General features: G+C 46.9%; 3 protein-coding genes across 4 annotated transcripts; all 3 read left to right on the top strand.

The window, feature by feature from the left end:
* Positions 1 to 1,081: 1,081 nt before the first annotated feature.
* On the top strand, positions 1,082 to 2,734 carry cth1 (cysteine three histidine 1; the record flags this gene model as incomplete). The annotated part of the gene is made up of 2 exons (XM_079215661.1): positions 1,082 to 1,090; positions 1,754 to 2,734. The coding sequence occupies 2 exons, from the start codon at positions 1,082 to 1,084 to the stop codon at positions 2,732 to 2,734; spliced, it is 990 nt and encodes a 329-aa protein (XP_079071787.1).
* A 2,122-nt stretch (positions 2,735 to 4,856) lies between these two features.
* taf6l (TAF6-like RNA polymerase II, p300/CBP-associated factor (PCAF)-associated factor) lies at positions 4,857 to 9,631 on the top strand (the record flags this gene model as incomplete). Of its 2 annotated transcripts, XM_079215571.1 has the most annotated exons (12): positions 4,857 to 5,003; positions 5,168 to 5,254; positions 5,354 to 5,504; positions 5,620 to 5,670; positions 6,032 to 6,126; positions 6,215 to 6,289; positions 6,451 to 6,671; positions 7,085 to 7,217; positions 7,350 to 7,478; positions 8,052 to 8,530; positions 8,614 to 8,996; positions 9,477 to 9,631. In XM_079215571.1, the coding sequence occupies 11 exons, from the start codon at positions 4,857 to 4,859 to the stop codon at positions 8,960 to 8,962; spliced, it is 1,917 nt and encodes a 638-aa protein (XP_079071697.1). In that variant the 3' UTR covers positions 8,963 to 8,996; positions 9,477 to 9,631. The 2 variants fall into 2 exon arrangements, with proteins under 2 accessions (XP_079071697.1, XP_079071696.1); XM_079215570.1 differs by lacking the exon at positions 9,477 to 9,631 and having other exon boundaries at positions 8,614 to 9,167.
* Positions 9,632 to 11,485: 1,854 nt separating this feature from the next.
* On the top strand, positions 11,486 to 13,670 carry kcnk7 (potassium channel, subfamily K, member 7; the record flags this gene model as incomplete). Its single annotated transcript, XM_079215660.1, has 3 exons — positions 11,486 to 11,822; positions 11,982 to 12,377; positions 13,399 to 13,670. 3 exons carry the CDS (start codon positions 11,486 to 11,488, stop codon positions 13,668 to 13,670), a joined length of 1,005 nt encoding a protein of 334 aa, XP_079071786.1.
* Positions 13,671 to 14,379: the final 709 nt, after the last annotated feature.

The raw sequence follows: 14,379 nt of genomic DNA, 5'->3' as shown, positions 1-14,379 counted from the left end.
ATCCTGGTGTCCCACCAACAGCTATATACAGTATACACACACGGACTGGATTCAGCTCATTTATATATACACACATATACATATATATAAATACACATACAAACACACACACTAATGTAGCTAATGTATTTAGTCATTTATACATATATATATATATATATATATATATATATATATATATATATATATATATATATATATATATATATACATATGTGTGTGTGTGTGTGTGTGTGTGTGTGTGTGTGTGTGTGTGTCTATACATACACACAACCATACCTCAGAATTATTTGGTGTAATCTAATGACATATATATATATATATATATATATATATATATATATATATATATATATATACACACACAAAATAAAATGTTATTCAGTACTATATTCTAGTGATCAATTTATCCAGAAAAAAAACTTATCTTTTGTGTCCAACAAAGGTGCAAATATCTTGGTATTCTATGGAGAGACTTAACTTGTCAAAGAAAAAAGCGTTCTGGGTTACTCTATGATTCATCATTTCATAGCTTAGGGCCATATAGTATGGGCTAAAACATAACCACCAGTCTCTACACCATCTTGTTATGATAGATTGTTGGAATACAATGAAATGTTTTGCAGGCCAATCGAGCTCATTCAGTTGACACACAAATATCACCCAGCAAACAAACAGCGAAGCTAACATTAGCGTTAGCCACTACCAGTGTTTGCTAGCAGGTACTGCGCGGTATCGTCACAGCCGCGAACTTGATAGGTCCGTCTTCAAGCGCGTTCCCCGCGCGTGGACGTGATTGGTCGCTGGGGACGCACTCGTGACGTAGCGTTCCTGCGCACACCTGATGCTCATTTTCAAGTAGAGGGCGGGAGGTGTAAACTGGCTTAAAAGGCAAACGGAGAGCGTTTATCCTTTGCTTGTGACTCCAGAACAGAGCAGGAGGGTCAGGGTCCATGCCACTCTACAAATTAAGTAACTAACAACCAACCCACCCACCCACCAACCAACCAACCAACCAACCAAGCAACCGACTCTTCTGTTCTTTAGACCGGCTCACAAGCAAATCCATCTGTTTGCAGCCATGTTTGAGGTAAGTCTTTTTTACATTGGTCTTACATATGAGGCCTTAAAAGCTACTTTATTTTTGCTCAAAACCTGATGTATTGTATGTGTTTGTATAGTGTTGAGGTAATTGGTAACAGCTAGAATATTTGAAATGATAACATTTCAAATGAGGTTCTGGGAATTTGTATTATGAACTTGTTATTTGTAGGGATTTTATAGATTAATAAATACTATTCATCATTAGCTGGAGCCTCATTCTCTATTAAAGAAGACTGGAAGTTGATATATTGGAAATGCTGTTTTGTATACTGTTAAGCTGAAGCTCAATGTGTTATAATAAAAATAAATGTTAAAGTTTAGCTAGTAAACCTTATTGATCTGTTTCATGTTGTCAAAGGCCTATTAAGAGAACCTGAGTTCTCTCAGAGCTGTCAAACAGACCCTCGGTCTGGTTCTCTACAGTTCGTGAGAACTTATTTTGGAATTGTTGGATGTTTATTGTTGGCAGAAAGAAGTGCCTTGACTTTACTTCCATTGTGTCATATATATATATATTTATATTTTTTTTCTTCAGAATTGTGACATAATATTGTGGCCATCTTTTTCTTAGCCCAAAGTAAAGCAGTGAGGAGAAAAGGCAGGACTTTTTTGTACTACGCTGAACTCAAACCCAACTTATTGTTTTCAGACCAGGAGTGACGACATGTTCCTGCCCTCCTACCAAGACGAGGCACTGGTGGACAACCTGCTGTCGTGTGAGGAGTCGGACCGAGATTTTGGCGGTGAAGGGCTTTCCCTGGCTGAGGCCTTGCTTCCCCTCGTAGAGTCCTCCTCCCCGACCCTCATCCCCATGGTCTGCTCCACCCGGTACAAGACAGAGCTCTGCACCAGCTACTCCGCCTCTGGATTCTGCAAGTATGCCGAGCGCTGCCAGTTCGCCCACGGCCTCCACGAGCTCCATGTTCCCTTCCGCCACCCAAAGTACAAGACGGAGCTGTGCCGCGGCTTCCATGCGACTGGCTACTGCTACTATGGCAGCCGCTGCCTCTTCGTCCACAGCAGCGCCGAGCAGCGGCCCATCCTGCGCCGCCGCAGGAACATCCCCTGTCGCACCTTCCGCACCTTCGGGGTCTGTCCCTTTGGCACCCGCTGCAACTTCCTGCACGTGGAGGGCGGCGATGTCGGCAGCGATGCGGAGTCGGCCGCCGACGAGGAGCCTCCCGTGCCCGTCTCCAGCCCGCTGCCCCTCCCGCAGACCAAGGAGTGGAAGCCCCGTGGAGCTCTTTGCCGCACCTTCAGCTCCTTCGGCTTCTGTCTGTACGGCACGCGCTGCCGCTTCCAGCACGGCCTCCCCAGCAAGATCCGACCCGCCGACCAGATCCAAGGGGGGTCCCTGTACGCTCAGCCGTGCTCCGGTTTTCCGTACCTCGGCAGCTCCGGTTTGCCTTCCCCAACCTCCCTCTTCACCTCCTCCCCTCCACTCTCATCCACCTCCTTTTCTCCTCCATCAGCCTCTCCTCTCGCCACGCCGCCTGAGGAGGCCGTGGCCCACAATGCCTTCACCTTCTCCAGTCAGCACCTCAGCGACCTGCTGCTGCCGCTGGCCATCCGCTTGCAGCAGCTGGAGTGTAGCAAGGGCCAGGAGATCTGGGACAACAGGGCGCTCTAACCGGATGTGGTCTGATTTATAAACCAGCATCAGCACTGAACCACGCAACCGCTCAATTAAATCTACTGTGTGTTTTATATATTTTTGACTTGACTTTTTATTTTTATTTTACCCTATTCCTCAGGAATGTCTTGTATATATTTTTTTAATTTAGGTAGTTTGACTTGAGAGCTTGTCAGCAGGACTTTAACTGTTAAATTGCAGATTATGCATCTGGTATAGTTTTGGGTAGGAGGTCCATGGTCTCTGGAATCACTGTTACTGCTATGAGTGTAATTACTTTTTTTTTAACTGTTGTAAATACTTTAATGAACTGAGTCAATGAAATGTCTGGCCTCAGAATCATGAATAAACTAATTTTAATTTCTAACCTTGCCGTGATGGCAGCCTTCATCAGTTTTCCTCGTGTTAATTGGTGGAACTTGCACGGTTTGCTTGTGCATCCAGGTCACATTAGAAAGTGTAACCCGTAAAATGTGTTCAGTGAGTACGAGGACATTGATCTCATGCTACATAAAGGGGCCCCTTGGTTTAATGACAGGAGGTCTTGATGCTCCAGCATAACATATTTTAGACTAAAGGTTTCCCGTTTAAACCTGACACTTCTCCAGTGTGCAAAGCCCAGCTCGTAGAGACATAACCAGTCGACTGTAACAATGTGAGAAGCATATGAAAATATGGTTAATTTTAATCACCACTTTATAAGCATATAGATTGCAGAAAGGGTCTTTAATTATATATTGCATATGCACATAGTTGTATACAGCTGCAGAACCGCAAACTAGGGCATAAAGACGTTGTCATGATACAAAACTATTTGACATAGGACATAATGTACAATGCTTTGGGTAATCAAAGTAGGATACCATTTTGGGTGATCACAGACTCTAAACATCCCCCAATTTAAGAGGGTCAGCCGTCTGTGTAGACACCAGAAAAGGCGGAACTAAGTCTATATTAGCAGTGTCAATCAAATCGACCAACCACTGGCCTTTACCGCTCGGTGCGTCACTAGTATGCGGAAATGGAAAATAAATATGTAGCCCATTCAAATGAGACCCGATGTTGTGCGTTTATAGTCGAATTAATTCACTTGGATTAAGTTTAACGGTTTGAAAACTAATACACTTTTAATGCTTCTCATATTCCCCGATTTCATATTTAATTTAATCCGAAAAAAATCATACTCTGGAAATGGACGGAATGCGCTCTCCAATGTCGCCTTATTTTGAAGGGAGTAACGGAAGTATTTGTCCATGCTTGCTAACTTGACACTTGTTATTGGGAGCCCAGTGTTGAGCGGCTCGGATGCAAACTTTCCCTCTGGCTCTGATACTCGACACACTCGTAAAGTCGTTCTAGCTAGAAGGTAAAGTCTACTTCAAATACTTGACGGGTTGCATGATATTTTCTCTCATGAAGTAGCATCTTCATGTGATGGCAGCCGGCTACAACCGGTCACGTAATGACTCGGGCTGCTCGCGTTATTTGGTTGCTTCACACTATTTTACTATCTAGCGTTAAATTAAATAATGCAGTGACATACTTGTATACACCGAACAGTGCTAGTCGTCTTTGCGTCACTATAACGTAAATAATAACTTCACAATAGTAATTTTTTAGTTGTGTGTTCCAGCTGATAGACGAAACCCGGGTTTCATGTTGTTAGCATGAGGACACTTCCTGTTGGAAAAGGTGGTAAATTAGGAGGAGACAAGGCTTGCAGAATCAATAACTTCTTTTAAATCTTCTATGATATATTTTTCAGTTCTTTTGTTCCCCTGTTTTGTTTGTATATTTTATTTATTTGTTTGTTTGTTTTCTATTCCATTTGCTCTTTTTGGTTATTTGTTTGGTTTTGTTGTATTCATTGCCTTCATGGTACGGTCCTTTTTTTAAATTTTTTACCGGTATTTAACTTATGTATGACTATGCTTTGCTTCTCTGTAGAGCACTTTAAACTTTGTTTTTAAAAAGGTGCTATACAAATAAAGTTATTATATTATAAATTAAAATGTTGTCTAATTGTCACTGTTGTGTACCGGATACAGCAACAGTCAAGACCTGCAAGAAGACGCGTGAGGCCGAGGTGTTCACGCACGGTGCTCGTTGCTCTGGCAGCATGGCGGACCGGGAGGAGCGCCGCTTCGCCGAGGTTTCCCGGGAGTCCGTCAAACTCATGGCCGAGAGTGCAGGCGCGGAGCTGGGCGACGATGTGGCGGCTCTGCTGGCTGAGGACGTGTGCTACCGGCTCAGGGAGGCCACGCAGGTCAGTGGGAACCCCCAACTCTGTCTTTTGAGTATGAAGCAGTCATTCCATGTGGTCGGGTCAGGCTGTCTGTATGAGTTTTATCAGCATTTACAATAGGACACACACACCTCTATCACGTGACTCTAACATCTCACACAACTGTGTTGTGTGGACCCACACAGAGCAGCTCTCAGTTCATGAGACATGCAAAGAGGAGGAAGCTGACAGTGGAGGACTTCAACAGAGCTCTGCGCTGGAGCAATGTGGAGGTGAGGTGATCAACTGTGTGTGTGTGTGTGTGTGTGTGTGTGTGTGTGTGTGTGTGTGTGCGCGCACCTCCAGCTGCTTCATCTCTGTGTGTTCTTCAGGCCGTATGTGGATACGGGGCCCAGGATGCTCTCCCGTTCCGCCCGGTGAAGGAAGGAGAGCTTTTCTTCATCGAGGACCGGGACATCAACCTGGTGGAGTTGGCTCTGGCCACCAACATCCCCAAGGCCTGTGCTGAGACCATGGTGCGAGGTATGAGCCACCGCAGCACCAGCAACCGTTCACAGAACTAACCTTGATGCTGACAGTTCTTTTTTTTATCGGTACCTTTTACTAATCGTTGTTCACTGACTTCTTCTCCTGTCAGTAAACGTGTCCTACCTGGATGGGAAAGGCAACCTGGAGCCCCAGGGGACAGGTGAGACTCGGACACATGATGGTCGACACGCAGGGTTGCTCCTCTGTTCAAGATCAAGGAAATGAATGGAAAGAGAAAGCAATCCTTTACTTGTGAATGGAATTGCATGGTGCACGCTCACACGAATTGCAGCACACTGTAGTGAAGCAGAACTTTTTTTTTTTTATTCAACTTTTTGATGACGAGTGCTTTGTAGCGTATTGATAAGCCACAAGCGCCACAGCTGAGTGACTGAAACGGCGTTGAGCTTCTTATTCATTCTCATTGTGTCTAAAGCAAAGGTCAAATTTCCTGCATGCGACCGAGTGTGTGCGTTTATGGAGGGGTGCAGTGTTCATCCCTCACTGTTGCACTGTCCCAGTTCCCACAGCGGTGCAGACTCTATCGGACGACCTGCTGAAGTACTACCAGCAGATCACCCGGGCCATCCTGGGGGAGGACCCCCACCTCATGAAGGTAAAGCTGCTGCGGAACCCGGGAAGACGGTTGGTCCGGTCGGGCTGATGAGTAGGTCCGTTCTGACACCTTCTTCTGCTTGTTCTAGGTGGCTCTGCTGGACCTCCAGTCCAACTCCAAGATCGCTGCCCTCCTGCCGTACTTTGTTTATGTCATAAGCGGGGTAGGTTTGTCCCACGATCACGTCTTGTGGATGTTTAACTTTCACACAAATCCAAAATTAACAGTAACTGTAAGATGTAGCATATTTTTATGACCTAGATGAATACAAAGTAAACAAACGGCTCTCTGAGAAATGTTGATTGTGTGGCCGTGTCTGTGCAGGTGAAGTCAGTCAGCCACGATCTGGAGCAGCTCAACAGGCTCCTCCACATGGTGAAGAGCCTGGTCCAGAACCCCTACTTGTACCTGGGCTCGTACGTGCGCAGCCTGGTCTCCAGTGTCATGTACTGCATCCTGGAGCCGCTGGCCGCCTCCATCAACCCGCTCAACGACCACTGGACCCTCCGGGACTACGCGGCCCTGCTCCTCAGCCACATCTTCTGGTGAGCGACGAGCCATACGAGTGTCTGCAGGGTTTATTATACTCACGATGAAACTCTTTGAATTCAAAGAGCAGATCACTCATATTTTACAATACATCTTTAAATCTGACAATTTTCAGGCCAAATGATGACAAAGAATCCCTGTTGTTACCTGTGAAATGTGAAATGACCTGCTACTTTATTGCTAACTCGGTCGAGGTTCCTAGCGAGCTGAGCTAAAGCCAGAAGGCGGAGCTAAAACTCTGCAGGTCGTTGCATATTGTTTGTTTACTAATAATACATGTCTCTAACTTTGCATTGCGGCAAACTTATCGCAAAGTGTGTCCGTTTACACGTCCAGCGGCAACATTCACTTTCATGTGAGTCGTGTCTCAGCATACGTTTCGTTATTGTTGGGTGCCTTTTCTCTCCAGGACTCACGGGGATTTGGTGAGTGGCCTCTACCACCAGATCCTGCTGTCGCTCCAGAAGGTCCTGTCCGACCCGGTGAGACCCCTCTGCTCCCACTATGGAGCCGTGGTGGGGCTCCACGCTCTGGGCTGGAAGGTGGGTTCACTGCTTCTGTGAATCTGAGCTCTCATCTACTGTTATCTCCTCAATAAGCTGTCTGACAATCGTGTGTGTGTGTGTGTGTGTGTGTGTGTGTGTGTGTGTGTGTGTGTGTGTGTGTGTTGGCAGGCTGTAGAGCGGGTGCTGTTTCCTCACCTCCCTGCCTACTGGGCCAACCTGCAGGCCGTGTTGGACGACTACTCCGTGTCCAACGCGCAGGTCAAAGCAGACGGACACAAGGTCTACGGAGCCATCCTGGTCCGTACCGCAGTCCCCTTTTTATCTTGACTGATTGGTTTGCAGCAATCAACTATTTATCTCCTGCATCATTTCATTAAAACAAAACTGTCACTCCCCATCTCTTTGAGTCGACCCCTGTCCCGCTTCTTTATCATCTATATGCACTAGTTTAAACTCCTGCCGGTCTTAATTTTCATTCAAAGAAAAACAAAAAAATCCAACCTAAAAGTGTCGCAGACTCTTTTCCAGTGAAAACAGTCTAGTCAGCAAAGCGACAGCCCCTCCCTCTAAAGCCACTCTCCCAAAAATGTACCTGAAGAACACAAACTACGAACATAACTATTGTTGGTACCCACCACTGTTCAGCAAGTGGAAAACTCCTGTGGCAAAGTCATTTAATCCACTGTTAATATAAACATGTTTGAATAGTGCAGCTTTTAGAAAAAAGATCACAAAACAATGTCTCCACAGTCAATACTCGCTATTTTCACGGTCAAGAGCACAATATTCTGAGAGCTGACAGAGACTGTTAGCGCATTACGCTGCTGTACATGATGGTCTGTTGAGTGAATTCTCCTGTCTGTTCTGCAGGTGGCAGTGGAGCGTCTGCTGAAGATGAAGGCCCTGTCTCAGTCTGAGCCAGCAGACGCAGGCTCTGCTGCGGGTGCTGTGGGTTACAGGGTGAGCTCCCCCGGCCTCAGTCCGCCCCCAGAGCCCCTATCGGAGGCCTCCCTGGGCATCGCCAGCCACCTTCAGGCAGGCGGGGCCGGCTGTCCCTGGGAGGAGTGGACCCCGGTCCCTCTCCCCGCCATGTACTGTGAGCTCTACTCCTTCTTCGGGGACAGCCTAGCGGTCCGGTTTAGCACAGGGCCGGGGTTCGGCAGCTACCCTCCCTGCGCTGCGTCGCAGGGAGGTGGTACCAGGAAGGAACCCTGTGGCCCCGCCTCCAACCCCGACACCGCCCGGAAGATGCCTCAGCTGACCGCCAACCTCAACATCAGCCCCAGGCAAGATGGGAGTCCTCGCACGGACCCGCCCCCTCCAAGCCTGGCAGCTACCGGACCGGGAAGGTAACACAAACCCCTTTTTAAAGACTAAAGTTGGGTTGGGGGTTTGCAGTACTGAATGTTCCGGACTTTTCTTTTCTCTTCAGGCCCCTGGCTCGCGCCTCTTCCTCCTCCTCCTCCTCCTTGCAGCGCTCCAGATCTTCATCTTCACGTCCGGGCCAGCGGTCAGCCGCACCGTCTCGCGACGTATTCCCCAAAGCCCGCTTCACCTCCCCTCAGACCGGACTTCCTGTGTTCACCTTCCTTATCGGCGGGCGGCAAATGGGTCGCAATTGCCAAGGGCGTCGGCCCTTCCAGACCACGTTCGCCCCGACTCCGCCCATTCCTGCCATCCCGCCACGCGCCTACGCCCACAAGCTGCCTGTGATTGGCAGGGTGGGCAAACCTGTGCGCCGCTGGGCGTGTTCCCATTACTCCCTTCATCTGCCTCTCTAGAGAAGGCGCTCTCAGAAATGAACTGCTACAGCAGGTTGGCTGCTGCACACTTCTACACGCCCATACTCATATTTGTATAACTAACTACATAGTCCTATTACTTAAGCTGCCAGTAATCAGTCTTTTGTGATATTTTCATAGTTGGAAATTGCATAGATTCTGTTTTTAAGATGGGAAAACTGCATTTGGACCATAATTCACTAAGTCAACCAAAGGGGAGGGGGGGAGAGGGTACACACACTGCTATAGTGACATAACAATTAATATTAATTATTAATATAAAGGGTGTCGATCACAACAATTGAAACGCAGTACAATACTCAAGCATTTCGTCTTGTCTGCTGGAAAGCAGAAAATCCTCATTGAATATTTTTGGGACACGATTCAAAAAATACGTCTATCAGAAAAACGTTTGTTGATTATTTTAGTTTATCAGTTAACTAATTAGTCAACTAATCAATTGAGCACATGCTCATCAGAGTACGAGGAGGTTAAGGGCTTGTACTATTTTCAGTGAATGCAGTCTCGCCCTTCTGCTGAAGCCGGAGCTTGGACCTGAGTCAGGAACTGGATCCCACACGGGAGAGAGACCAGGAGGAGGGAGAAGTTTTTCTGAAGCACTGCGACTGAATACCTGCTGAGCAGCAGTGGACAGTATTTAGGCCACGTCTTGGACATAGCTGTTGTTTTTCACTGAATAAAACCTTTTTTTGAGTTTTGAAACCTCTCTTCTCCTTTTGCTGGTCTGTATTCACAAACGTTTTGAACTGATCGCTCCCTTTTGATTGGACCTGTGACTGCATGGGCGAGGCAATGAGACAATGAGTCCCACTACCTCCCCTACATAGAATCCATCACAAAATAATTAAGGTTGACAAAAACATCATATAGAGATTGGGAAGATATTGTTTGACAATAACTACTGATTGATTATAAACTTGAAAAGTCTGATACAAATACAGCAACGGGGCTTGGGCAGTTCACTGAGCAAATGGGTGCTGGACTTCTTCAGGAACAGACCCCAGTGTGTCCGGATGGGGGACCACACCTCAACCACTCTGACCCTGAGCACTGGAACACCACAGGGGTGCGTCCTCAGTCCTTTTCTCGATTCCCTCTTCACATATGACTGCACAGCTATTCACCCCACTAACACCATGGTCAAATTTGCAGACGACACTGCTGTAGTAGGACTGATCACCAACAACAACGAGACAGCCTACAGAGAGGAGATCCAACATCTGACACAATGGTGTTCATATAACAACCTGGAGTTAAACACAACAAAAACAAAATAAATGATAATAGACTTCAGGAGAGCTAGGCGGGTGGAGCACGCTGCCCTCTGTGTACGTGGAGAGGAGGTGGAGAGGGTGGACTGCTTCACATACCTCGGAGTCCACATTTCATCAGACCTCACCTGGTCCAAAAACATCTCCCATCAGGTGCGGAAGGCCCAGCAGAGGCTCTACTTCCTCAGGAAGCTGAAGCAGGCTCACCTTCCTCAACACCTGCTGATAAACTTCTACCGGGCGACCATTGAGAGCCTCCTGACCTGCACTGTGTGGTTTGCTAGCTGCACAGTGGAGGACAGGAGGGATCTGCAGCGGGTGGTAAGGATGGCAGAAAGAGTGATTGGGACCACATTACCCCCCCTCAGTGACCTATACGCTGGCCGGCTCTGTAAAAAAGCCAGCTGTATCTCCAAAGACCCCACCCACCCTGGACATGCACTGTTTGCTCGCTTTCCATCTGGAAGGAGATACAGGACAATTAAAACACGCACAAACAGACTAAAAAACAGCTTTTATCCACAGGCTGTCAAATGTATAGAACCCCTCCTCCCCCAAAAACCTGAGGACACTAGCACTGACTACTGAACAATATTCAATGGCACGTGCACTTTATGATGATCCACTTATTTATCTGTCTACTTGTGTCGTGAATGTTTCTATGGTTGTTTTTAATGTTTGTCTTTACTGTAAGAGCTGCTAAACTGTTTTTCGTTGTTTTTGACAATGACATTAAAGTATTCTATTCTATTCTATAGAAGCAGGACTCTTTTTTTTTGCTGCTTTGTGTCTCTTTCTAGTTGCTTTTTTGTTGGTTTGTTTTGCCTCTCTTTGTTATCATTTTGTGTCTAGTCATTTGAAGTGTCTTTGTAGTGTTTTTGAGTCTCTAGGTAGTCGTTTCGAGTCTCTTTGTAGTCGCTTCGGTGTCACTAGGGATTTTGTGTGTCTGGTCGTCTTGCCCTGTCTCATAGTCTTTCTGTCTCTTTGCAGTTGTTTTGCATCTCTTTTGTAGTGGATTTGTTTGTTTTTTTTGGGGTCGCTTTGAGTCTATTCTCTTTGAGGGACACTTTGTGACGGGCAGAGGGGCTCCTGACTCTTTTGGCCCCTTGGCCTTTTGCCCAGTAGACCCGTTCAGTAATCCATCCATCCATGGTGACCCGCGCTACCTTCTAAATATTTAAAGCCCAACTAGCTTCCAGTGTCTGGTTGCAGTCTGGAGAGAAACACAATGATGGCCCGGCTTGTGTCTTCGCTGGGACGTTTCTGCCGGGTCAACGCGTTTGCTGGCCTGGTTCTGGCCTACCTGCTCTTCATTCTGCTGGGAGCTCTGGTGTTCACAGGCGTGGAGAAGCCCGTGGAGACGGTGCTGAGGGCCGAGGTGGAGGAGCTGCGGCGCTCCTTCCTGCGGGAGAACCCCTGCATCCGGGAGCGCGGGCTGAGCTCTCTGCTGGGCAAAGCGCTCGCTGCTCACCAGAGCGACGTGGCGGTCCTGAAGGCCGACGGTGACGAGAGACGCTACGACTTCACGTCGTCGCTCTACTTTGTCATCGTCACCCTGACCACCATGGGTAAGATGCTCTCAGGACATCTGTAGAGATTTCAAACCGGGCTACAACTCATGAATGTTTTTCTATTGATTTCATCCTTTTTCATCACTCCCTGTTCTCTTGTGGTCTGTATTTGTGCCGACCTTTCCTGTAGACCTCTTCCACTCTCTTCCTCCTCAGGTTCAGACTCTTACACCCCCAAGTCCGATGAAGCCAAGCTCTTCTGTATCTTCTACAGCGCCCTGGGGATCCCCCTCACCCTGTTCCTCCTCACCCTGCTCTCCAACCACCTCCTCCCCGCGGTCACCCACGCTCCCGTCCTCCACCTGCACACTTACTGGGGTTTGCCCTACACTCAGGCTGCCTTTGTCCACGCCACCTGCCTCTCCGTGCTCGTCCTCTTCTTCCTGTTCCTCCTCCCCGCCCTCCTGGTGTGTGCCCTGGAGCCCGACTGGAGCTTCCTGGATGCTCTGTTCTTCTGTTTTGTGGTCCTGAGCACCGTCGGCCAGGGAGGAGACTCTCTGGGGAGAAACTGGGGCCCGGCGGCGAAGGAGACGCTCCAGCTCCTCACCACCTGTAAGTGCAGATGTCCTTTTATGAATGCAATCACATTATATTTGTTTGTTTTTTTATCTCAAGTGTGAGGTCAAGTGCGAGTATGTGTCTGTGTGAGTGTGCAGCCCTGTGTCTGTCCACAGCTAATCACACAGCAGCAGCTGGTTTCAGAGAAAGAGAGGGGGTGGAGACCAAAACCAGAGCTACAGGGAGAGTGAATATACAGTACATGCATCAGGTGGACACAAACACCTCTATGTCTGAGTTTTGTCCCCAAGTGGCCAAAAAAACATTGATGCAGCTTTAAAAAAAGATCAGAACTAAAATCCTTTGATGCTAGTCATTGGGGATGACATCATTGTAGGAAAGATTGTAACAAAGGAAACGGTGTCACCATTCATGGAATAATTACATGACAGCAGGGTTCTTACAGTCATGGAAAACCTGGAAAAGTCATGGAATTTTAAAATGGTTATTTCCAGGCCTGGAAAAGTCCTTGAAAAAAATAAAATCCCAAAAGTTTTGGAAAAGTCATGGAAATTTGTTATATTCATGTTGTTCATTTATGCTGAGTTTGAAATGATTAATATGCATTTTAAAGAAAGACGCTCAAAATATAAGCAGGCATACATACAGGCATTTATATAAATGTTTAATCTTTTAATCAAACTATTGTCTCATTCATTTGTGTCATTAAAGGTATACTGTATGCTTTGTAATTCTCATTGTTAGTTTAAATACTACATTTTCTCACTTTTTCATGTTTACACCGAGATTTCACAAAATGTTTGGTCATGGAAATTTGGTTTAAAGCCATGGAAAAGTCATGGAAATCCATTGTTCAAAATGTGTATGAACCCTGTGAGAGGCACTTTCAAGTCCAAATTTAGACTTAATCCTGGAGCCTAAATTCCCCCATGACTTTTGTGTTCGATGGTCCAACAATATCATAATAACGACTAATAAAATATTGTTTTATTATAACCCTAAATATGCATGTTGACATGCTGGACATACATTTTGAAATTCCCTCTCTCCACAGGTTACCTGCTGGTGGGCCTGGTGGGGATCATTACCTTCAAGGATACTGTCCTGCAGGTTCCCCGGGTCAGTGCGGTGCTGAGGCTCTTCTCTGGTCCGCACTATGCAGAGCTGGAAGGCGTCCACCTCAGTAAACTGGCTCTGAGTGAAGAACACTGTGAGGAGGAGCCTCAGTACTCCCAGTCCATCTGCACTGTCTCCTCCACTCCACTCGAGCTGACGGGCCCTGCTGTCGCACACAGAGGCAGAACCTCGACCCCCGAATCCAGCTGACCTCCACAGCTGGACACCAGCCCGTCAGCTCATCAGCTTCTGACTTGCGACCATTGTGTAAGTTAGAAGTGTTTCCTTTTGTGGTTTTCTTTACACTTCCTTCTGGATGTCAGCTGCATGCAGTGACTGTTTCTGGCCACAAGGGGCAGTAGAACAAGCTGATGACATAACTTGATATAATGTCTTTCAAAGTTGATCTTGAATGGCTTGTTGAATCGCATGTTTTCTGATCTCGGGCGAAAAGACACGGGGTTGTTTTTATTTCCCATCTTGAGGACTGGTCGGTGTTCCAGATACCCAGTTGTGTGTGTGTGTGTGTGTGTGTGTGTGTGTGTGTGTGTGTGTGTGTGTGTGTGTGTGTGTGTGTGTGTGTGTGTGTGTGTGTGTGCACAAGCACTGGGAGGGAATTCTTCATGTCCATCCCTCTCACATGAGCAGTCAGTAGGTACAACAAGTGACCACAAGGTGTCACTACTAACTAATGAACAGCTGCAGGTCGTTGTGGAGACTGACAGACAGGGTGGGCTGATTTACAAACTGAATCCAAAATGAATTCTTTATTTGATTAGGTTTATGCCGCTTAGCTATGTTGTTATTAATATGTTTAGAAGTCAGATAAAAGCTGCTGATTGAACACGTGCTTTGCATAGATAAGGAGGGTGTGGAATATTGTAGCACATACTGAACCTCATGCTGTTTCTTCTCAAAC

The sequence above is a fragment of the Taurulus bubalis genome (genome assembly GCF_910589615.1).
Source record: "Taurulus bubalis genome assembly, chromosome: 3".
Taxonomy (NCBI): Eukaryota; Metazoa; Chordata; class Actinopteri; order Perciformes; family Cottidae; genus Taurulus; species Taurulus bubalis.
The sequence above is the reverse complement of the archived record's forward strand: the minus strand, read 5'-3'. Positions and strand labels throughout refer to the sequence as shown.